This window comes from Pipistrellus hanaki (genome assembly GCF_964339955.1).
Source record: "Pipistrellus hanaki genome assembly, chromosome: X".
Lineage (NCBI taxonomy): Eukaryota > Metazoa > Chordata > Mammalia > Chiroptera > Vespertilionidae > Pipistrellus > Pipistrellus hanaki.
Window position 1 is genome coordinate 19095123 of NC_140524.1, and position 26140 is coordinate 19121262.

Below are 26140 nucleotides of genomic sequence, written 5' to 3' on the forward strand. Positions count from 1 at the left end.
TTGTTACAAGTTTTTTGAGGTATATATGTAGGAGTAAAATTCCCAGTTCATATAGTAATTCCTTGTTTTGCTTTTTGATGACCCACCAAACTTTTCTACAGAGGCTGAAATGTTTTATATTTCTACCATCAATGAACGAGTGTTCCAGTACCATGGTGTCCCCACCAACACTTTTTATTTCCTAAATCTTTTAAAGATTGTAGCCATCCTAGAAGGCTGTTATCCTTAAAATGCCAATCAGAAAGAATATGTGCACCCCTATATTCGTAGCAACATTATTTACACAATAGCCAAGATCTGGAAACCATCCAAGTGCCCATCAGCATATGAGTGGATAAAAAAAAAAGCTGTGGTACATTTATACAATGGAATACTATGCAGCAGTAAAAAAGAAGGATCTCTTATCCTTTGTAACAGCATGAATGGACCTGGAGAGTAATATGCTTAGAGTAATAAACCAGTCAGAGAATGACAAATAACATATGATTTCACTAATCTGTGGAATCTAATGAATAAAATAAACTGATAAACACAGTGGGACTAGAAACATGGATACATGGAACAAACTGATGGGTTGACTGGATAAAGAAGGTGAAAGGATTAGCTAAAGAACATATATGCATACTCCATGGACACGGACAATAGTGTGGTGAAGACCAGGGAGGGGGAGGCACAGGTGGGTGGAGGTAGGCTAAGGTGGGGGGGCCGGTGGACACCTGCAGTAATGTCAACATTAAAGAATTAAAAAAAAAAAGAAATTAAGGGAAAATAAATAAATAAAATGCATGAATGAACCTCTATTTGCAGTATCTCATTGTTGTTCAACATTATGAAAAATTGTAGTGGAGCTGAAAGGCACACTGGATTAAATTGGATTCAAATCCACTGAGATCTATATTCACCATCATTCTGGTACATTGCCTTCCAAGAAAGGCTTGCAACTATTAGGATAACCCCACTATTTCCTCTTTGCTACCATTTTTTAGGATCCAAGATGAGGTCTAAAGGACTAATCTAATACCTAAATTTCCAGCCTTTGAAGACCATCTGTATATGCTGGGTTTTGCCATTTTCCCACCCTTATCTAATGCTATCATTCATTATTTTCTGTTGCTCAATGTTAAGAAGGTTTTCCAACATATCTGAGTTTACAAAGTAAAGTAATAATAGACTTAGAAATGTGTTAACACATTTTCAGACACACATGCCTTTTATAATAATGTGAAGTAGAATGAAATGCATTGCAGTCAGAAGAATTGAGTCTTTGCGAACATTTAATTTTCAAGTACTGATCATAACTAATCTGCTCCTGTTCCATGGAACAACAGTGACTTTAACGCTACAACCACTATGCTGTTTCATGATTTAGCTGAGAGAAATATTCCTGTTTAAAGCTTGCCAGGCATTTTTAATGTCAGCTGTAAATTCTTACAGTTGTTCTAGATAACCCCTGTCTGTGCTTTGGAAATAACCCATTGCTATTTTTATTTATATATTTGAACAGAACCTCAAATTTCTTTTCTATTTGGTTAAAAAAATTGTTTGGCTTGGGGCTGGTATGACCTTTAGTGTGAATAAGATTTATTTTTGAAAAGTCATTTACATTTTCGCCTAGCTGGTTTGGCTCAGTGGATAGAGCATCGGCCTGCAGACTCAGGTTGTAGGCTCCATCCCCATTAGGGGACTGTTCGGGAGGCAACCCATCAATGATTCTCTCTCATCACTGATGTTTCTCTCTCTCTCCCTTATCCCTTCCTCTCTGAAATCAATAAAAATATGTTTTTAAAAAAAGAAAAGTCAAACATTTTGAATGTGTGTGCTGTAATAAAAATTCTTTCAGATTTTTTCCCCTATGTTTCATTTTATAGCAAAAAACATTTGTTCAAGTAAAACTTGTGATTTTTTCCCCTGTGTTTCATTTTTATAACAAAAACCTTTGTTCAAGTAAAACTTGTAATTTTCATTTTATAGCAAAACATTTGTTCAAGTAAAACCTTTGTTCAAGTAAAAATAATGTGGTTCATTACTTTTTTAATCGCCCTTATGATAGTTAATCTTAACTTGTTTTAACTTGAAGTTGTTTGTATCTTGTGTGCCGGGACATAAATTTAATTCTGTTTTATCAGAGGAATAAACTATTGCCCTTGGATAATAGCCACATTTGAGAAGTCATACTTTTTTTTCAACATCGAAAGGTTATCATTAAATAAATTTGACTGTGGTGCTTTAAATGGGCATCTTTAAAGCCTGAAAGAGCCAATATACCTGCTAGTGTTTCCACATTAGTACCCTGAAGGCATATGAGCTTTTCCCTGGTTTTTATGACTTTGGTTTCCTTTATTGCTCATTCTTCTACTTTGAAGTCTATGAATAAAATTCATCCTGAATACACTGTCTTCTCATTGTATACTGGTTTGTAAGTTATTCTTTTTAAAAAATATATATTTTATTGATTTTTTACAGAGAGAGGGATAGAGAGCTAGAAATGTCAATGAGAGAGAAACATCGACCAGCTGCCTCCTGCACACCCCCTACCGGGGATGTGCCCGCAACCAATGCACATGCCCCTGACCGGAATCGAACCTGGGACCTTTCAGTCCGCAGACCGAAGTTCTACCACTGAGCCAAACCGGTTTCGGCTGTAAGTTATTCTTTATCCTTAAATATCTCTTCCCTGCCCTTGGAAAGTTTTTTGTTTGTTTTTTGGATCCAGGCCAAAAAAAAAAAAAAAAAAGTGGCAAATGTCACATATCCAAAATCACATTTAAAGTTTTATTGCTAGAAGATCTGGACCCAATTCCTCTGCATCCTCTTGATCAGATTATTCATTTAAGCTTTCCTTCAGTTACCTGCAAGGAAATTAATACGGGACTTCTCCCAAGACACACACAGTCCATTTAGTAGTAGAAGGAATTAGAACCAAGATCCCCTGGTTTCTTGCCTCTTGTAATTAAACTTAGAAGCAAGAGCATACCCTCATGGGATCATGGCCAGACACTTAATTTTTCTTATCTATTTTTGGCATACAGGGAGAGATGTTGTCACAAATTTAACAGTTATCTCATCTCATAACCTTGAATGCTTTGCCAGTATAGCTGACTGTGAAAAAGCAAATATATATATATTAGAGTAGCAATGCCAAATTGTGCCATACAGAACATGATGTCATTGGATTTTCAGGGAGGGTGATTTCAATGGCAAGTGCTGACCAAAGATAAAGACTTTTGAGAGCTTTTATTATATGAATATGCACTGTGGATAACCATGAGGAGGGATTATAGAAGAGCCTTCTCACTTAGCTAAGGAATATCATTATCAACTGATTCCATGTAATGCAGTTTAGGAAACATTATTATATTCTTGCCAGTCCATCTTACTTTGGAATTCCAAGTTATCAGTACTCAAATACATGAAAATTTCAAAAAACCAAACAATTTTTATACACAAGCTATAATAATGCCACTAAGTCACAAATAAATATTTGAAGTTGCTCTTCCTTCTATTCTTCAATATACTGAAAGTTAAAACATACTGCTAATTTTTAATGTCTCTTTTAAGCATGTTTTAGGAATATTTACAAATAGATAACTTGCTAAATTTATAGCAGTACCTAATCTTTATAATGCTCAGGAGCTTTGAATCCAAAGTTTTGGGCATAGAGAGAAGGGAGATTTTGAGACAATGTCAGCAGTTCCCAAGTGACCGTGTGCTCTGCCACAAAGGGAAAAATGTATTTCTCATTTTAATTCCATGGTGTCAGATCAAAAGTTCCAATCAAACTAATGGCTTATAATATGGCTTAAAGGCTCCACGGCAGTCCTTGAATGGCCCTCACAGGAGCTCAAACATGCCCTCACTTGAGGTCAAACATGCTACCTCTCTGACCAGCTCTAGTCCTCTTCATGCACACTAAGGAATGGCGTTTTAAACACTAAGTAGTCTGCTATTGGGCCATAACACATCCTGCCCCTTTGTACAGGGGTGGCAACAGAATTGCCTATTCTAGCTCTTCTGTAGGATCAGAAACTTTAGTTTTAAATAAAATATTATGTCTGAATATGTTGAGGCTGTTTCCTAGTTTCTGAAGTTTATTTTTTATTTTTTGCATTTTAATTTCTTTATTGGTTAAGGCAGTGGTTCTCAACCTTTTTAATGCTGCGGCCCTTTAATATAGTTCCTCATGTTGTGGTGACCCCCAACCATAAAATTATTTTTGTTGCTACTTCATAACTGTAATTTTGCTACTGTTAATGAATCGTAATGTAAATATCTGTGTTTTCCGATGGTCTTAGGCTCTACAGCAGCGGTTCTCAAGGTATTACATATTTGTCCTTATCTCCCCATTACCCCCCCACTCCTACCCTCACCCCCTGTTGTCTGTGTCCACCATTTAGGCTTATATGCATGCATACAAGTCCTTCGGTTGATCTCTCCCCCTTACCCCCACCCTTCCCTACCTTCCCTGAGGTTTGACAGTCTGGTCGATGCTTTCCTGTCTCTGGATCTCTTTTTGATCATTAGTTTATGTTGTTCATTATTTCCCATAGGTAAGTGAGATCATATGATATTTATCTTTCTCTGACTGGCTTATTTCACTTAGCATAATGCTCTCCAGTTCCATCCATATTGTTGCAAATGGTATGAATTCCTTCTTTTTTAGCAAAGTGTAGTATTCCATTGTGCAGATGTACCACAGTTTTTTAATCCACTCATCTGCTGATGGGCATTTAGGCCGTTTAAAAAACTTAGTTATCCTGAATTGTTCTGCTATGAACATAGAGGTGCATATATCTTTTCTGATTGATGTTTCTAGCTTCTTGGGATATATTCCTAGAAGTGGTATTACTAGATCAAATGGGAGTTCCATTTTTAGTTTTTGAGGAAACTCCGTACTGTTCTCCACAGTGGCTACACTAGTCTGCATTCCCACCAGCAGTGCAAAAGGGTTCCTTTTTCTCCGCATCCTTGCCAACATTGGTCATTTATTGATTTGTTGATGATAGGCATTCTGACAGGTGTGAGATGGTACCGCATTGGTTTTTTTTATTTGCATCTCTCTGATAATTAGTGACTTTAAACATGTTTTCATATGTCTCTTGGACTTCCTTCTGTTTTCTTTCAAAAAGTGTCTAAGTCCATTGCCCATTTCTTGATTGGATTATTTATCTTCCTTTTGTTGAGTTGTATGAGTTCCCTGTAAATGTTGGAGGTTAAGCCCTTATCAGTGATAGCACTGGCAAATATGTTCTCCCATGTAGTGGTCTTTCTTATTGTTTTGTTGATTGTTTCTTTTGTGTGCAAAAGCTTTTTATTTTGATGTAGTCCCATTTATTTATTTTCTCTTTATTTTCCATTGCCCTAGGAGCAGTATCAGTGAAGAATTTCCTTTTGCATATGTCTGAGATTTTGCATATTGATTTTTACAGAGAGGAAGGGAGAGGGATAGAAAATTAGAAACATCTATGAGAGAGAAACATCAATCAGCTGCCTCCTGCACACCTCTTACTGGGGATGTGCCTGTAACCAAGGTACATGCCCTTGACCGGAATCGAACCAGGGAACCTTCAGTCCGCAGCAGGCCAATGCTCTATTCACTGAGCCAAACCCGTTAGGGCTCCTCTAGTATTTTTATGGTTTCCCATCTTCTGTTTAAGTCCTTTATCCATTTTGAGTTTATTTTTGTGTATGGTGTAAGTTGGTCATGCAGTTTTATTTTTTGCATGTATCTGTCCAATTTTCCCAACACCATTTATTGAAGAGACTGTCTTGATTCCATTGTATGTTCATGCCTCCTTTGTCGAATATTAATTAGGCATAGTGGTTTGGTTCAATTTCTAGGTTCTCTACTCTATTCCGTTAATCTATATGTCTGTTCTTGTGCCAGTACCAAGCTGTTTTGAAAACAGTGGCTTTGTAATACATCTGGTATTGAGATCCCTCCTACTTTGTTCTTCTTTCTCAGGATTGCTGTGGGTATTCTGGGTCTTTTTTTATTCCAGATGAATATTTGGAGAGTTCTTTCTAGGTCTGTGATATATGCTATTGGTATTTTAATGGGGATTGCATTGAATCTTTAGCTTGCTTTGGGTAGTATGGACATTTTGATGATGTTGATTCTACTAATCCATGAATACGGTGAATTCTTCCAACTGTTTATATCTTCTTCTATCTCTTTTTTCAGTGTCCTTTAGTTTTTTGCATATAGGTCTTTTACCTCTTTAGTTAAATTTATTCCTAGGTATCTTAATTGTTTTGGTACGATGGTAAATGTGATTGCTTTTTTAGTCTCTCTGTAAATTCACTATTGGTGTATAGAAATAACATAGATTTCTTGGCGTTAATTTTTTATCCTGCTATCTTGCCGAGTTCTTTTATTAAGTCTAATAATTTTTTGATGTTGTCTTTAGGGTTTTCTTTGTTCGGTATCATGTCATCTGTGAATAAGGACAGTTTTATTTCTTCTTTTCCAATTTGGATGCCTTTTATTTCTTCTTCTTTTCTGATAGCAATGGCTAGTACTTCCAGTACTATGTCGAACTAGAGTGGTGAGAGAGGGCATCCCTGTCTTATTCCCTCTCAGGGGAAATGGCTTTAGTTTTTGTCCATTGAGTGTGATGCTCTGTGGGTTTATCATATATGGCTTTTATTATGTTGAGGTATGATCCTTCTATTCCCACCTTGCTGAAAGTTTTTATCAAGAATGTGTGTTGGATTTTGTCAAATGCTTTTTCTGTGTCAATTGATAATGACTATGTGATTTTTCTCCCTTAATTTATTTATGTGATGTATCATGTTTATTGATTTGTGGATATTGTACCATCCTTGCATTCCTGGGATAAATCCTACTTGGTCATGGTTGTGGGGAACAAACTCCCGAGTCCGCACATCCAGGTTCAAATTCAGCACAGCCTCTCTGCTAAGGTGCAGGGTCTGGTCATGGGAAACAAACTTTCCGGGTTTGCACTTCCAGGCTCAAAATTTAGTGCTGTCTCCCTGCATGGGTGCAGAGTCTGGTCACAGAAAATAATCTCCCCAAGGTCGTGTGCCTTTGCTCAAATTCAGGACTGCCTCCCTGCCTGGGCATTAAAACTAGGCATGGGAAACAAATTTCAAGAGTTCGCAAGTCCGGGCTCAAGTTCAGCACTGACTCCTGGCCCTACATGGGTGCGGGATCTGGTCGCAGAAAACTACCTTCCTAGGGATTAGCAGCTAGGTTCAAATTCAGTTCAGTCTCACTGTCTGGGTGCAGAGTCTAGTCGTGGGATACAAATTCTCCGTGTCTGACACCAAAACTTAAGGGCAGGCTGAGTCTCCACTGCTTTGTGCGTGCAGAAAGCCTTATTGTGCTGCTGGGGTCTGGTAGTTTCTATGTTGCTGCCACGGGGGTGGCAAGGTTAGGATTCTAGTCTCAAGCAGTTCTGCTCTTCAAGATGGGGTGGTCTCTGTGCCACTGGTGTTCTCCTGAGTGTTTGTGGAGGCAGCGGGGTTTTGTCTTCTAAGACTGCCCACATTGGCATCTCCCTGGACGAACTGCAGGATCTACAACTATCTCTATTTCACTCACACACACATTAACACACACCTCTATCACTCCCTCATTCTCTCTGACATATTCTCCCTCCCTACCTTCCTACTAGTCGCCATCTTGCCTCCGTGTCCTGAAGTTGATTTTTTAAAAATATGTTTTTATTGATTTCAGAGAGTAAGGGAGAGATAGCAACATCAATGATGAGAGACTCATTGATTAGCTGCCTTCTGCATGCCCCGCACTAGGGATTGAGCCCACAACCTGGGCATGTGCCCTGACTGGGAATCAAACCGTGACCCCCTGGTTTATAGGTTTACACTAAACTGCTGAGCCACACCAGTTGGGCATTCCTGAAGTTTTAAAAATCATACAGTTCGTTAAAACCTCATCTCACTTTAGAGCCCTTTAAAGTGATCTCTAGGTGGTGTTACTCTTACTGTAAGTAGTTTACTGGTAAGTTACATCACCTTATTTTACTGTTAAGGAAATAGATGTTTAACTAAGCCATGTGTGACAATGATTCCCCATAATAGTACTTTTCCTATTCTCTTCAAAAGCCTAAAAAGGATATCCTTTTTTCAAGAACAGACATTTCTTTAAGACATTGTCATTTGAGAGCCAGGAAGTTGGCCATGATGTTGTTGACTTGAAAGCTAGAAATACTTCACTGAAGTGACTGGAATTATGAGGCTTAGAGTCACAGCTCAGAGCCCCTCCCATTTGTTTTCTTTGCTTATTCAACTCAGCCATGCTTCACAGTTGAAACTTTATTTTTTTACCTACCTTTTCCATTGTGGTGGGGGTGTTTAAAATAAATGTATGTATCCTGGATTTACTATTTAAATTAATTGCATTCACAGCTTTGACATTTTTTAAGGAAGTTTCTTTCTGAATGATATTTAACAGTTCCAGGAAAAATGCATTCATTGGTTTCACAAACATGCTCCAGCATGTATTTGAACTGTTAGACCTTTCTAGGAAACTTACTGTCATTTTTATAATAATGATGCTATCACTGAAATGGCAGATAAAACCCTGTTCAGGACATCAGAAACCTGTTTTGCAATATACGTATATATTTTTAGCTCTAGCCAGGGTTTATCTCTGTAATAAAAATTATCTGATGACTTAGAAAGTGATTTTTTTATGAGAGTTTGATTCTTCAAGGTAATGATATTGGTGAAGGCATCTTTTGACCATTATATCCACTGGTTCTTTTCCTTGCATTATTAATGCTGGCAGCTGAGAATTCTTCTTACCTATGAGATATCTCAAAAGTGAGGAATATCTTCCAGCCCTAAGGGATGTCTCCACAAAGAAATCTGCTTAGGCACTATATATAGGCACACATTTTTGAAGCTTCAATGTTCAATATTACATTCACTCTCTCACAGTGGGGGGATGGGGATGGGAGTTATGTGTCATAGTGAATACTTAGATTATATTTTTTCCTCTTCTATTTACCGCCTAGAACCAAAAGTTCATTTGAACTTTCCTGAGCAGTTTTATTTTTTAGCCCCGATTCTTACCATGGTCTATTTATTGTAAACTTTGGTTAGAAACAAATGTGACAAAATGAGAAAATGCTGTTTGTGCAAGATACTAATATTTTAAAGTAATAATACTTCAAAATCAAAAGTTACCAAGGCAAATCAGATCTTTTAGGAAGAGTAACGACAAAAACAAAAAAAGATATAAAATGCTATAATGGACATCAGGCTACCAGAGTGCTGCTTTGAAGTCTTAAGGAATCTACCCTGTTTCCCCGAAAATAAGACAGTGTCTTATATTAATTTTTGCTTCCAAAGATGTGCTAGGTCTTATTTTCGGGGAAATACGGTAGGCTTCTAGTGCATTGTTTGCCACTCCCTACACAAACTTGCAAGCCACAATTGGCTATCTTTCCATATTTTGGCAGACTTTACATGGATCACAGGGGTTAGTACAAATTGCTTGTTAATCTGTAGCAATTTAGCTGCCATTGTGTTAGCAAATTTTCCAGTGTTGGTATGCAGACTGTTTCATCTTTTCCTTGGGCCTCTGATGTTGGCAAATCAGTATTTTATTCTGTTCTCTCTTAAGCCTGTTTGGGCTTTGAGTTCCTGGGGCCTTTTTATACTTGCTTTCTATTTGCATGTGTGTTTTGAACATTCGCATGAGAAATGTTTAGGTAGATTGTGAGTCAGCTCACCATTCCTATCCATACAAATTATGTACCAACTAATTTAGATTTTTAAACTTTGTTAGGTGTTTGGAATGCAAAGTGGTGTGTAAATATGGGTAGTGAAAGTGAAAAGTAACTTCTGAGGCCTCATAGACAAGTGTGTTCAGTTCATCTCTAGTTAATTTTGTGTGCATATTGTCAGGCTCTCAGGAGAAATACTGTTAATAAAGAAAGTGGAGCCCCAGGATGAACTTCTCAGGTTAGAGAACCAAGATGGTGGCATAGGTAAATGCCCTCCCACAACCACATCAAAATTACAACTAAAATACAGTACAACAATCATCCAGAACCAGCAGAAAGCTGGCTGAGTGGAAGTACTACAACAAGAAAAGTAAAGAAGAAAGCACACTGAGACGGGTAGGAGGTGCTTAGGCCCAGAACAGGCTGGTCTGGCATCCCACCTTTGCCATTTTTTTTAATTGGGAAGAAGATCATCTCTGCAGAGGCCACCTGGAAGAGCAAGGGGTCCTGGCCTCACAGCAGATGCTTAGCCTAGGATCCCGGAGCTGGAAAAAGAAGTCTCTACAGGCAGTAACAACTATGGACTGTAAAAACTAGTGTGGATTGGGATTCAGATACACAAAGGCTGCTGGAGATACATCTGCTCCTATTAAAATGCCGGCACCATGAAATTAATTTACAAGCTCCCAATTCCTTGAGTTCCAGTGCCACAGCAAGGCTCTGTGGGACACAGACACATAGGGGGAGAAACTGGACTGTCTGGCATTGGGACAGAAACTCAGGGGGTGGCTTTCTTGCAGACAAAGGTGTTCGCAGCAGTCATTGTTCCCATGCTGGGATCTGCCTTGTGCAGGGCTAACTGGCAGCCATTTCTGCTTGCTCTGATCTGGTGATTCCCTGAGACCCTGTCCCACCCAATTTACAACCCCACCCAAGCTGTGCACAGTGATGTTTGCATATGAATGGCCTGTCCTTGCTCAAGTTAAAACCCTGTCAAACAAGCTGTAGCTGGGTCAGGGAGCCCAAAACCTATCAATAAAAGGCTCAAGGCCAGGCAACAGCACCCACCTGCCTTGCTTCACAGCTAGGCCTCATCTGGGCCCTACCAAACCTGATACAAAGAGAAGGAATATGCAGATATCTCTAGCTCCTGCTGGGTGAATCCACGCAGGGCTTCCTTTACTCTCTGGAGACCCAAGAGCCGTGTACCCAGTGTTCAGTGTGAGACCATACCAGATTACAACTCTTCACCTCCATAAGTGCCACACTCAAGGGGCAGACTCAGTGAGCACCAAAGCCACACTGAAGCAAGTCCTTCCCCATAAGGGTGTCTCTTGCACAGCACCTCTCTGGTAGTCACAGCTGGTCCTCACAGCCAATTGGTCTGGAGGTCAATTCCTCCCAGTGACACCAACAGCAGTCAGGGTTCAACTACAACAAGACTGCTCACAGCACAAAGGGGTATACCTAAAGCTCCCAGCTCTGGTGACTGGGGCAGCTGAGCCACTGGTCCCTACAGAACTCCTACTATACAAGCCACTCTACCAACTCAAGGAGACATAGAAGCTCTACTAATACATAGAAACAAACACATGGTAGCAGCCAAAATGTAGAAATAAAGAAATATGTCACAAATGGAAGAAAGCAAACTACTGGATATAGTGTTCAAAAGCACAGTAATAAGGTTACTCAAGAATCTTCTAGAAACCTCCAAGGAACTTAGTGAGACGTTCAAGGATCTTAGAATACAAAAAAAAAAAAAAAAAAAAAAAAAAGTACCAGTTAGAAATTAAGCATACACTGATTGAAATAAAGAATAATATATAGGGATTCAACAATAGACTAGAGGATCCAGAGAATCAAATCAATGATTTTTTAATAAAAGGAAGCAAAAAACAAAAAACAAGAACAAAAAACAAAAACAGACGAGCAAAAAGGAAAAAGAATAAAAAAAAAAAATGAAGATAGTGTAAGGAGTCTCTGGGACAACTTCAAGTGTACCAACATCAGAATTATGGGGGTGCCAGAAGAAATAGAGCAAGATACTGAAAACCTATTTGAAGAAATAATGACAGAAAGCTTCCCGTATCTAGTGAAAGAAATAGACTTACAAGTCCAGGAAGTGCACAAAACCCCAAACAAGAGGAATCCAAAGAGGACCATACCAAGACACATCATAATTAAAATGCCAAGAGAAAAAGACAAAGAGAGAATATTAAAAGCAGCAAGAGAAAAACAGTTAGTTACCTATAAGGGAGTACCCATATGACTGTCAGCTGATTTCTCAACAGAAACTATGCAGGCCAGATGGGAGTGGCAAGAAATATTCAAAGTGATGAATAGCAAGAACCTACAACCAAGATTACTCTATCCAGCAAAGTTCTCATTCAGAATTGAAGGTCAGATATAGAGCTTCACAGATAAGAAAAAGCTAAAAGGAGTTCATCACCACCAAACCAGTATTATATGAAATGCTGAAAGGTATTCTTTAAGAAGAGGAAGAAGAACAAAAGGGTAAACATAATATATATGAACAACAAAGTGACAACAAATACATATCTATCAACAATTTAATCTAAAAATCAAATAAATAAAAAAAATTGATGAACAGAATAAACTGGTGAATCAAATAGAATCAGGGGCATAGAAATGGAACAGACTGACAATTCTCAGAGGGAAGGGGTTGTGGGAAGAGATTAGACAAAGATCTTATATGGGTGTATGCATTACCTATGGACACAGACAATAGGGAGGTAAGGGCCTGGGATGGGGTGGGAACCCAGTGGAGGGAAGCTATGGAGGGGGGGGGGGGGCAAAAGATGGACATCTGTAATCTCAACAATAAAGATTAATTTTTAAAAAAGAGTCTCAGGTTACTTTCTGTAAATGGAAGGATCTCTGAATGATTCAAAAATATTCCTGTAAGAATCTTGAATTATTAAGTGATTACAGCATTTTGATCTATGGACTTGACTCTCTATTAGCCATCTTGTAAGAGACTTGTAATTCATCTTTATAGCCATATTTCTATAGCCCAAAGTAACCTGGGTTGAAAACATAGTGGGGAGTGGGATCAGATTGAAAACATTCAGAATTTATTGTTCTTGGTGAAATTAAACTGCTGAGGGGAGCACATGTAGATAATCAAAGTCTAACTCTGAGCTTCCAAACAAGGTGTTCTTATCCAAGTCCTTAGGGTCACTGTTATTTCCTAAGCATTGTGTTTGCTGGTATAGGTGTTTTTGTGGTGTTATTTCCTATAGCAATTTCTATTCAATTAAATATGCTGCCTTTGGATAATTCCTAATTAGAGACAGTCTTTGTGTCTCTGGATATACTTTGAATATTCAGTTGTGTTTTGATCAGTTGTTTGAGAGTTATGGTTAATATGACCATAACTAAACTTTAAAGGCACAAAGTTACAAAATGTCTGGGTCTTGCTTCACTGCCTCTGGCAAAGGAGGGAGAGACAGCTTAATCACTTAAAAGGGTGCAGTAAAAGCAAAATTTGAAAAGTATGATTTTAAGGCTGATTGTAAAGTTATGATTAAATTACACATCAAGATTACTCTTTTTGGCTTGTTAATAATGGAGTGGGTTCAGAAACCCCAGCAATTTTACCACTGAATAAATAAAATTGTAGCAGTTTTAACCAAGAAGTTTAATACACAGTGGAAATGTTCCGTAGCACTGTAGTGCGCCCCTCCCACACCCACCTCTTCAACTTTAGTACAAAAATGATGACTTTTGGGAGCCTTTAATGCTGAAAGTTTGATGGAATGCTTTCTCTCTTTTGAATTCATTTGGACTTTTTAAGACTAATGATGTTGTTAGAATATACTAGTGCTTCAGAGAAGAAATTAGTTTTGGGGCTGGAATACAGAGAACAGTTTTAAATTATTGCCAATTTTTTAATCTATATATATATATATGAGCCTAAGCAACCTTGCAAACAGTCGACGAACAACCAGTTGACTGGTCGCTATGATGTGCACTGAGCACCAGAGGACAGGTGCTCAATGCAAGAGCTGCCCCCTGGTGGTCAGTGCACTCCCACAACCAACCTTCCACGACTGGCAACTGGCAGTCCCTCCCTCCAGCCAGCTGGCCCCCGATCAGCCCCTATTGGGACTGGGCAAGATGGCCCTGATGGCCGCAATTGCTGTCTAGGCCGAGGGACCCCACCTGTGTACAAATTCGTGCACTGGGCCTCTACTTTTTTTTTTTTTTTTTTTTTTTAAATATATATATTTTATTGATTTTTTTACAGAGAGAAATGGAGAGGGATAGAGAGTTAGAAACATCGATGAGAAACATCGATTAGCTGCCTCTTGCACACCCCCTACTGGGGATGTGCCCGCAACCAAGGTACATGCCCTTGACCGGTATCGAACCTGGGACCTTTCAGTCCGCAGGCCAACGCTCTATCCACTGAGCCAAACCGGTTTCGGCTGGGCCTCTACTTTTTAATAAGGATTTTTTGTTCATTTTTAAAAGCAAATACTTAGGTTTGCTTCTAAAAATTCACAAAGAGCCGAAACCGGTTTGGCTCAGTGGTAGAGCGTCGGTCTGCGGACTGAAGGGTCCCAGGTTCGATTCCGGTCAAGGGCATGTACATTGGTTGCGGGCACATCCCCAGTAGGGGGTGTGCAAGAGGCAGCTGGTCGATGTTTCTCTCTCATCGACGTTTCTAGCTCTCTATCCCTCTCTCCTCCTCTCTGAAAAAATCAATGGAATATATTTAAAAAATAAATAAATAAAAATAAAAATTCACAAAGAACAGTCTGGTGAAAAATAAAAATAATGCAGTGATTGCCTAGGATAACATTGGTGATACTTTATTTCTAAAGCAATATCATAACCTATAATTTTTATCAGTGGTCTGAATAATTGATGGTAGATTAACCACATACAAATTAACTATAGGAGAATCTCATCTAGTGAACAACTTAAAATGATTAGAGGGGGGCACTATGTGAGGGCTATTTGTATTTTATCCTTTGAAAAGCAAATTGTTTAAATAATTTTAACTACTTAAAATGAAGAATTAAGGCTAAAAACATTTAGGATATTAGTTAAGGACAGTGGTCAGCAAACTCATTAGTCAACAGAGCCAAATATCAATAGTACAATGATTGAAACTTCTTTTGACAGCCAAATTTTTTAAACTTAAATTTCTTCTAAGGCCACTTCTTCAAAATAGACTTGCCCAGGCCATGGTATTTTGTGGAAGAGCCACACTCAAGGGGCCAAAGAGCCGCATGTGGCTCGCAAGCCGCAGTTTGACAACCACGGGTTAAGGACAATCACTAATTCAGTGAGAGAGATTTCTGTAGCAGTTTTCTCAGTCCTGACTTCAGATTAGAATTGTCACCTCGGGAGCTTCCAAAAAAATTAAATCAAGTGTTAAATAAAAGTCACAAGCATTTGTATTATGGTCAGAATTAAGAACCACTGATCTGTGACTAAGTGATAAATATAAGTTGGCCAACACCTGGAAAGGATGGAGAGGGTGAGTTCTGTTTCAGATCCTGTGTCAGCTTTTATAGTGATAGTCTTGTATTGAGATATTTATTCTCCCTTAGTTTTTGTTGAGTTATTGGTGTAGAGCAGGGGTGGGGAACATCCAGCCCGCAGACTGTATGAGGCCTGTGAAATCATTTGGTTTGGCCTTGCCAAGGCATTAAGAGTGAGTTAATTAAATGTTTGACCAAATATAGCAGACTAATTTTTAAGTTCATAATTTAATATGGCTCAAGAATGATGCTATAAATATTCAAATGGCCATTGGCAGAAAATAGCTTCCCCACCCCTGGTCTAGAGGAAGTCAAGAAACAAATTATACTTCCAACAACTTTCTGTGTTTTATGATTACTAATGGCACAGGATTTTAAGATAGTGCTAGTTAAATTACAGTATCACTTCACTCTTATTTTATTGAGAGACTGTGTTCTGGAGAAAGTTGTATGCTTTACTAAAACAATATTCAATTTATACTAGGGAGGTATGAAACAAGAGTACAAAAGGATGATTTTTATCATGAGGAAGAAAATTAAATTGCTTTCTCTGTTAATCCATATCCTATAAATATACTGTTTAATACTCTATATTTTTCATTATAGTGTATGATATGTCATTAAAATAGAATTGGTGCCAGCATATTTCAATTCTTAAAAATGTTATTTCTGAGGACATTTGAATGGGAAGTAGTTTAACACAGGAGGGACTCTTAATAGATTAAAATCCTATCTAATAAAAGAATAATATGCAAATTAACCATCACTCCAACACACAAGATGGCTGCCCCCATTTGGACACAAGATGGCCACCACAGATGACCAGCAGGGGAGGGCAGCTGTGGGTAATCAGGCCAGGAGGGGAGGGCAGTTGCGGGGGGGACTCAGTCCTACAGGGGAGGACAGTTTGGATGGACCAGGCCTACAAGGGAGGGAAGTTGGGGGCAACCAGGGCAGCAGGGGAGGGCAGTTGGGGGCAACCAGGCCAGCAGGGGAGGGTCATGGGGGGTACCAGGCCTGCAGGGGAGGGTAGTTGGGGGGACCAGGCCTGCAGGGGAGGGCGGTTGGGGGTGACCAGGCCAGCAGAGGAGGGTTGTGGGAGGTACCAGGTCTTCGGGGGAGGGCAGTTGGGAGAGACCAGGCCTATAGGCGAAGGAAGTTGGGGGCGACCAGGCCTGCAGGGGAGGCCACTTAGGGGTGACTAGGGCGGTTGTGGGTAATCAGGTCAGCAGGGATGGGCAGTTAGGGGCAATTAGGCCAGCAGGGGAGAAGTTATGTGTCGATCAGGGTGGCAGGGGAGTGGTTAAGGGTTATCAAGCTGGCAGGCAGAAGCAGTTAGGGGCAATCAGGCAGGCAAGCAGTTGAGTGGTTGGGAGCCAGTAGTCCTAGCTTGTGAGAGGGATGTCTGACATTGGAGAGGGTGCAGGCTGGGCTGAGGGACACACACACCCTGTGCACGAATTTTGTGCACTTGGCCTCTAGTTCATTATAACATGGCAGGACTCATACATTTCCACTCCAGACTACATTGTATGCTATCCAAATGGTAAATTATTTTATGATTCCTACTTAGTGTTTCTCTGCTGTGGCTAAGGCACCTACATTATTCAAAATCACAAGAACTAAAACCAGGGTTTTAATGCTACATTTACAGCAAGTGGAAAATTACAGTGAACTTACACAAGTTCAGCATTGCCCTTTATATGCAGACCAAATAACATTAAACAGAGCAGATTCCACCAGATATTGCAGGTTCATCAGATCTGAGAATAAAAACAAGCATGAGACAGTTATCTCTTTCATCCCACCTCACCCCCAGTTCTCAGGAAGCTCCAAACTCCACCCTGCCGGGGCTGAGGAGATTTTGCCCTTTTGAAAATCCTCTGGAGTATACATGATGCAGTTCTCCAGCCCTTATTTCATCATCTAATAATGCTCTATCTCTGCTACCTACACATCAATTTTTATTCATATTCTCCAATTAAATTGAGATATAGAGGTTATTTAGGTCTATTTCAAAGAGATCCCAGAGATAATGTATGGGGAAAGCACTTAGGGAATCTGTAAATGCCATTCAGATAAAGGGAATTCATAAAAATACCATACCTGAACATTTGGATTATGCTCATTCATTCCTTTTGGTCTCTGGAATGCTGTGACCTGCCAGAGAAGAAAGTTGAAAACAATTCAGAATTAAGGAAGCACTAGTTCATTTTTGTTTTTAAGTTAATCAGTGACCATTGTTAATTGCGGGGAACAGTTTATATTGGCAGTGCATGAAACATCCTGCAAACTCACTGACCCTCTACCTCTTTTCCTTTTACTCTTCTCCCTTTCCATATGCGGAATGATCTGAAAACTGGCATAAAAAGTAGCTCTTTTTAATGTACCATTTCTTGCTTGTATAAAAAATGAACCAACTTTATGAATATTAAAATAAAGGTTGTACATTTATTTTAATAAAGGTTGAATATGAATTTGACAATTTCTGTAATTCAAATTGGTACATTATAAGGTTCAAGTATTGTAGAGACTACAATGAGCCTGTAGTTACAACAGAAGGTGAGCATAAGTGTGAAGCAGAATAAACTCTACTTTTAGAAGGTGTATTCAATTTCAGTTTACATTTTGCAAAATTGACATGGGAAATTTAGTGCTCTTATCAGTGTCAGACCTTATATATTACAGTTACAAACAAAGTCAGTACTTGAGGCACAATGTATATAGCTACCATTCTAGTAAAAGCAATCTTTATTGATTTCCAGGAACCATTTGAAAATTTATCTGCTATAATTACTGACTCTTGGCATTTGAAGGTCCTGTGCAATCAATTGTTCTAATGCCCTTTCTTTGGGCAGATGGGTAAAAAGCTAAGCTAGTCAGCACTGATGCTTAGTGTCTTTTTCCAGCTTTCCCTAGATAGAGATTCCCACAACCTCTGTTAGCCCCATGCCAGGATAGAATTCCAGAAGTTATCCTTTATATATAGCCTCAATCTCTCCTACTTTAATCTGTTACCTTCAGTTGATTCCATACAGATTTGAAAGGAAATACTCCACTAAATAATCCTATGTAATAAAACCCTAATATGCAAATCGACTGAACAGTGGAATGACCGGTTGCTATGACGTGCACTGAATACCAGGGGGCAGACGCTCAATGCTGGAGCTGCTCCCAGTGGTCATTGAGCTCCCACAGTTGGAGTGCCACTCAGCCAGAAGCTGGCTTATGGCTGATGAGCACAGCAGCGGTGGTAGGAACCTCTCCCTCCTTCACAGCAGTGCTAATGAGCGGCAAGCCAATTATTAAGGAGCAAGCAGGCAGGCAGTTTGGAGCGAGGGGTCTCAGATTTCAAGAGAGCTCAGGCTGGGCTGAGGGACAACCCCCCTGCATGAATTTCGGGCATTGGGCCTCTAGTTATTTAATAAGCTTAAATAAAAATGGTAAAGCAAGAGGTCTTATCTATCTCTATTTTGGAGGTGACTCTTATTTTTTCAAACTAAAGTATGTTCCCTGTATTATCCATATAAGGTACAAAAATTATAACTAGAGTACAAATAAACATAGACATTTGGAACTGTAAAATGATTGTTTATAGGTAGAGATGACCTTTAAATGGATTATTGAAAGGGAGGAAAGTCTTTGTGGCTGTATACTTTTAAAACATTTTAGGTTGAGGGATTATCATTTTAAAAAATATTTGAAACATATAAGTGGATGCTGGTTCTGTCATATTTCCTGTGACTTAAATACACTGAGTGGCCAGATTATTATGATCTCTGAACGCATTATAATCTGGCCACTCAGTGTATATCCTATATAATAAAAGGCTAATAGTTCTACCGTTGTCAGGCCGGCCAACTGCCCATGTCCCCTCTCCCTGGCCAGGCTGTCCGGACCCCACCCATGCACGAATTCATGCACTGAGCCTCTAATCTATCTATCTATCTATCTATCTATCTATCTATCTATCTATCTATCTATCACCTATCTATCCTGAGTGGCCAGATTATTATGTGTTCAGAGATCATAATAATTTGGCCACTCAGTGTATATCGTTGTCTCAAACATGATAAAATAAGTATTATCGAAGGAGACTGTCCCAAATTTATATAAGAAGATATATTATCCTGGATTAAGAAAACAGTGTAGCCTCAGTGAAATATAAGGTTGAGGTAAAATGAAGTTCAACCTTAGAACTTATAGTTTCTGCAGATCTGATTTTTTTAAATGTAAAAGGGACATTAAAGATATAATTTTTGAAATGTGACTTTTTGACAGTAGGCCCTGAGAGATGACAAAAGAATGTCTTTACTGGAAAGCCAAAGAACTTACCAAATTTCTTTGTAAAAAGAGTTGAACATGCCATTAGTATTTCTGTATTCTTACAAGTAATTATTTTGTGTTTAGAAGTAATTTGTATCCTGTTTTCTGCTGTCTGGTAAGGGTAATGTCAAGGTTGTCATCAGTAGTTGTGTAAAAATTATATATTTCAGTCTGACCTTTCCTAAGTGTGTTGCTCTGATGGTGATTGTTGAGATTCTGTGGATGAAAGAAAAATGACTGGAAATAAAAATTATTGTTTCCCTGGATACTTTATTTAATTTAAACATTTTAGAATTACAGTGTTGACCTGAGAACAGTTGGCTCAAGCAACATTTTAAAAATATATATATTTTATTGATTCTTTACAGAGAGGAAGGGAGAGAGATAGAGAGCCAGAAACATCGATGAGAGAGAAACATCGACCAGCTGCCTCCTGCACACACCCCACTGGGGATGTGCCCGCAACCAATGTACATGCCCTTGACCGGAATCGAACCTGGGACCTTTCAGTCTGCAGACCGACGCTCTACCACTGAGCCAAACTGGCTTCGGCTCAAGCAACATTTTTACTAAATCAGCAACTAAGAGCTTAGTGGAGTTATTCCTTGCAAGGGTTTTTCCTCTCTATTACTGTTTCTTTCTCTCTAGATCATAGTCAAACTTGCTTAGATGAGTATTTTGAGCTCTGTAGAAGCATGGAGAAATGTGATAAAGAAAACTCATCTTCCCCCCTCTTTCTCTTGGTCAGTGTGCTGGAGAAGAGAAACGAGTTGGTACACGCACGGTGTTTGTTGGCAATCATCCAATTTCAGTAACAGAAGATTACATTGCACAAAGGTTTTGTGATAATAGAATAGTCTCATCTAAGGTAAGTTTTTAAATTTTCTACATGTTCATATAGTGAGCCAGATAATGCACTTATTTTTATTCATGCTTCTATATATACACATTGGTGTGCACTTATACCAATCATATATCAACTGTGATAATTATTTTACAAAAAGTCACTTTGTCTTGTTATAGCTGAAACATCATTCACTAGTATACTCAGAGTGTTCTAAGGCCAATAGATAATAAGACAACACAGTTTCACTCATTCTTTCTATATTTTACATGTTAATCTCCTAACTACCAAGGATAAATCACATATACATTTGAAAACTAAAATGTTAAATTTTTCAAGGGTATAATTTTGTGTTTCAGATTTGTGTTTCACTTGTGATTCATAGTGCCTGTTGATTATACATATTACTTTAAGCCTTAAAGTATTCTAAAAGTAGGAATTCTTTACTTGCCCAAAGCTTCCTGAATTGCCCTTAATTGTATGGACTAGTTTGTAAATAATTTACATTCTTTTGGAGGGTGCTATCCTAGAATGGCATCCTTATTTCACTGAGGAGTTTCCCTTGCTCAGTACAATGCTTAAACAGTTAAGATCACTGTAGCTGTGTCATCATTTAAATAATCATCTTACTTCAGCATAGTTTAATGCTATGGGCAGGGGCCTGGAAGTCTGAAGACCTGAGTTTAAATACTGGCCTGGCTATTTTCTAGCTGTGTGACTTTGGCCAATTTAATCTCTATGTCTGAATATTCTCATCAGTGAAATAGACCTGATATTCAATATGTGAAAGCACTCTTTATAGTTCCTTATACCCATAGTTATCTTTCTACAAGTATTAGTTTACTAATCTTTACTTTTGGTTGACCAGATTAGATGCTAGGTGCTAGATGGTCAGCCCATGACCATCTCTTATGGCACAGAGTTTGATAATTTTCTTCACTTCCTCATGCAATCTGACAAGACATATCTAAAATGTTGGTGACAATTGGTTCACTGCATGTTTGCAAACACCTAGGACCTGAAACACAAAATTATGCCCTTGAAAAATTTAACATTTTAGTTTTCAAATGTACATGTGATTTATCCTTGGGTAGCTAGAAGATTAACATGTAAAATATAGACAGAATGTGTTGTCTTATGTTCTATTGGCCTTAGAACACTTTGAGTATACTAGTATTTGCATAAAAGGTCTTTCTTGATAATTTTTATCTTTAGCCAGTAATTTATATATATTTAGCCAGTAATTTCCATACATGCAACAAAAATAGTGAAAAGTCCTTTCACTGAAAATTGTCACTTACCCTGTAGTAGCCAAGAAAACAATCAATAATAGTCCTTTGAGTCATAATCATAGACTTGTAGAACTATTATAACTGAAAGAGCCTAAGAGGTCATCTTGTTCAACTCACTGACTTTACAGATGGAGAAATCAAACTCAGAGAAACTGAGCTAATGACATGGTCACCAAGCAGAGTTAGTGATAAAGCCCTTTTCATATCATTGTGCTATTTGGATTCTTTTCTTAGTTTTATCTCTCCTTTTGCATCAAGTGAAATATAAAATATTTCCTAGGGAATTATTGTTTTCCATAGTGTCTTATGTGGTTAAGTGACTTTTCATTGAACTAGTGATAATCATTTTGATGCAATATACTTTCCATTTTTGTATTTTAAAATTCATCATAATTCTCAACTCTTGTTGTATTTAATAGGATATTTTTCATATTTTATATAGCCTCAGTTTTACAAGCAGATAAAATAATGCAATAGGATATTTTAAAAAATATTCAGGAGCTCACAGGGCAAATAAAGATTGAGTCTAAACAGATTTGCTTCTATATATATGTATATATATTTTAGAAACTAGAATAAAAATTGAACACTGATAGACTAACAGATCTTTTTATTCTGTAAATTTTATGTTACAGTTTTTCTAGTTAACTGTATATTAACTGATCTTTTTCATAAAACCTCTAGAGCAGAAAAAGTGGAAATGACAGTATACTAACCTCAGAAAAAGAATTAAATCTTAATATAATTAATAATTATAAGAGGATACTATATAGTGTATAGTGGTAAAGAGCTGCATCCTTGTAGAAGAAAACCTGGGTTTAAAATTAAAATACGTCATTTAACCTCTCTATGTCTAAATTTCTTATCTTAAAAATGGGGATATTAACAGGACTTAACTCATAGGATTGTGTTGAGGAATAAAGTAATCCATACAAAGTATTTAAGCACTGTGCTTGGCTTGTATTAACCACTCAATAAATGGTAGCTGTTTTTGTTACTTATATTTCTGTGATTATTATTATTACTAGAGGCCCTGTGCATGAAATTTGTGCACGAGAGGGGGTCCCCTCAGCTCAGCCTGCACCCTCTCCAATCCAGGACCCCTTGGGGGATGTCCAACTGCTGGTTTAGGCTGGATTCCTGGGCCCGATCCTAGGGATAGGACTAAACCAGCAGTCAGACACATCACTCTCACAATCCTGGACCACTGGCTCCTAATCACTCACCTGTCTGCCTGCCTGGTCACACCTAACTTCTCCCCTCTGCCAACCTGGTCGCCCCTTACTGCCTCTGCATACGAGCCTCATTGCCCCTTATTGCCCTCCTGCCAGCCTAGTCACCCCTAACTGCCCCTTGGTGCCGACCAGGTCGCTCCCAACTGCTCCCTTCTGCCAGCCTGGTTGCCCCTAACTGCTCCCCTTGCCTGCCTAGTCACCCCCAAATTCCTCCCTGCCAACCTAATCCCCCACTGCCAGCCTAATCACCCCCAAATTCCTCCCTGCCAACCTAGTTGTCTCTAAGTTACCCTCACCCCACCAGCCTGGTTGCCTCTTATTACCCCCCCTTCTGGTCTGGTTGCCCCCAGCTACCCCCCTTTGCCAGCCTGGTTGCCCTTCACTGTCCCCGCTACCAGCCTTGTTGCCCCCAACTACCCCTCCTGTTGGCCTGGTCACCCCCAGATGCCCCCTCCCCCCACCAGTCTGGTCACCCACAACTGCCCCCGCCAGCCTGGTTGCCCCACGCAGCCTGCTGTTCAATCATTTGGTCGTCCCTCACTAACTCCCCTGCCGGCCTGGTCGCCACATACAGCCTGCTTATTCAGTCATTTGATCATACCCCACTAATGCCCCTGTCGCTCTGGTCACCCCACGCAGCCTGCTTTTTCAGTTGTTTGGTCATCTCTCACTAACCTCCTTGCCGGCCTGGTTGCTCCACACAGCCTGGTTGTTCAGTTGTTTGATCGTTCCTCACTAACCCCAATGCCGGCCTGTTCATAGGCAGCCATCTTGTGAGGGCATGATGGTTACTTTGCATATACCCTCTTTATTGTAAAGGATGGTCCTTAATAGTACTATTGATTTCCTCAGTCTCATGTGTTTGTTTTTGTTTTGGTGGGGGGGTTTTTTGAACTTTTATTTTATTTATTTGTTTATTTGTAAATAAATCTTTATTGTTCAGATTATTACAGTTGTTCCTTTTTTCCCCTCTATAGCTCCCCTACACCCCATTCCCACCCTACCCTCTGCCCTTACCCACCCACTGTCCTCATTCATAGGTGTACTATTTTTCTCCAGTCTATTCCATCACCCCCACACCACACTCCATTCCCCCAAGAATTGTAAGTCCACTCCATTTCTATGCCCCAGATTCTATTATATCCACCTGTTTATTCTGTTCATCAGATTTTTTATTCACTTGATTTTTAGATTCACTTGATGATAGATATGTATTTGTTGTCACTTTGTTGTTCACAACATTTATCTTTACCTTTTACTTCTTCTTCCTCTTCTTAAAGAATACCCTTCATCATTTCATATAATACTGGTTTGGCAGAGATGAACTCCTTTAGCTTTATCTTGTCTGTGAAGCTCGTTATCTGACCTTCAATTCTAAATGATAGCTTTCCTGAGTAGAGTAATCTTGGTTGCAGGTTCTTGCTATTCATCACTTTGAATATTTCTTACCATTCCCTTCTGGGCTGCATAGTTACTATTGAGAAATCACCTGACAATCATATGGGTGCTCCCTTGTAGGTAGGTGACTAACTTTTTTTTCTTGCTGCTTTTAATATTCTCTCTTTGTCTTTTGCTCTGGGCATTTTAATTATGATGTGTCTTGGTGTGGACCTATTTGTATTCCTCTTGTTTGGGCTTCTCTGCACTTCCTGGACTTGTAAGTCTATTTCTTTCTCCAGGTGGGGGAAGTTTTCAGTCATTATTTCTTCAAATAGGTTTTCAGTATCTTGCTGTCTGTCTTCTTCTGGCACCCTCATAATTCTGATATTGGTACACTTGAAGTTGTCCCAGAAGCTTTTTACACCATCTTCAAATCTTTGGATTCTTTTTTCTTTTTATTTTCATGTTTGTTTTTGTTTTGTTTTGTTTGTTTTGTTTTGCTTCTTTGTATTTCAAATCTTTGACTTGATTCTTGCATTCCTCTAGTCTGCTGTTGACTTTCTGTATAATTTTTTTTTTAATTTCAGTCAGAGTATGTTTAATTTCTAGTTGGTCCTTTTTCATATCCTCTAGGGCACATATGTCAAACACAAGGCCCGCGGGCCAAATCCAGCCCGCCAGGCCTTGCAATGTGGCCCGCACCGCGCTGTCATCACTGCACTCCGCTGTCAGTTTATGACATTGTTAGTTTATGACTGTTCAGTAAACCATTCGGCCCGCGATTTAGGCTGGATTTTAGATTTTGGCCCCTTCTCTGATTGAGTTCGACACCCCTACTCTAGGGTCTCGTTAAATTTATTGGCCTTTTCTAGGAAATTCTTGAAAACCTTATAACTGTGGTTTTGAACTCTATATTCAGTGATTTGTTTTCCTTCATTTCTTTCGTTTGTGATCTATTTCTTTGTCTTCACATTTTCGCTGCTTCCCTGAATTGGTAGGGTGGCTTTGTGTGCTAGGTGTCCTATAGGGGCCAGTGGATTGGCCTCCCAGTTACCTGAGGTGGATACTCTTGGGTTGGCCTCCCAGTTACCTGAGGTGGATACTCTTGGGTTGGCCTTCCAGTTACCTGAAGTGGACACCCAGTTACCTTTGTGGACTGTGTGTACAGCCTTGTTGTAATTAAGTCTTGATGGTTGTTGGTGTCACTGGGAGGAATCGACCTCCAGGCCAACTGGCTGTGAGGACCTGGTGTGTCTATAATGGAAGAACTGCCATGCTGGAGACACACTTATGGGGCAGGGCTTATTTCACTGGGGCTTTGGTGCTCATTGATTCTGCCTTTTGAATGTGTCACTTATGGATGTAAGTAGTTGAAATCTGTGTCATCTCACACTGATCACTGGATACACTACCTTCTGGATCTCCAATGGGGTGCAGGTCAGCTACTGTCTGAGGCCACCCCTCAGGAGCTACAGTGAGAACTACAGTTTTCTCCTCTTTGCTTGGGGTTTGGAGGTTTTGGAGCTGCCTGACCAGAGCTGTAGTTTGTTAGGTTAAGCTGTGATAGGGCAGGCCATTTATATGCAAAAGCTGCTGCTTGGAGCTTAGGTGGGTTTGTAGATTGTGCGGGGTCTCGGAGATTCTCTAGGCTAGGGTGTGGTAAACAGTGATGGCTGCCATTCAGCTGTCTCTGCTTCTCTGCGTTTCCAAGTCCCCGAGTCCTGCGCCCCAGTGCAGTAAACAATGATTGCTGTGCGCATCTCTGCAAGAAAGTACCCTCACTTTCCGATCTGATGGCCGACAGTCCAGCTTCTCCCCACAAGAGTTTGGGTTC

The 26140-nt window shown here is 39.4% G+C and overlaps 1 protein-coding gene across 4 annotated transcripts in view; it reads left to right on the plus strand.

The window, feature by feature from the left end:
- ATP11C (ATPase phospholipid transporting 11C (ATP11C blood group)) overlaps positions 1–26140 on the plus strand; it is a 189825-nt gene that overhangs the window by 64230 nt on the left and 99455 nt on the right. For all 4 annotated transcript variants that reach the window (XM_084870183.1, XM_084870184.1, XM_084870181.1 and 1 more), the window contains one exon: positions 20304–20423. In XM_084870183.1, the coding sequence (XP_084726309.1) occupies positions 20304–20423 (120 nt within the window). The remainder of the gene's footprint in view (positions 1–20303; positions 20424–26140) is intronic.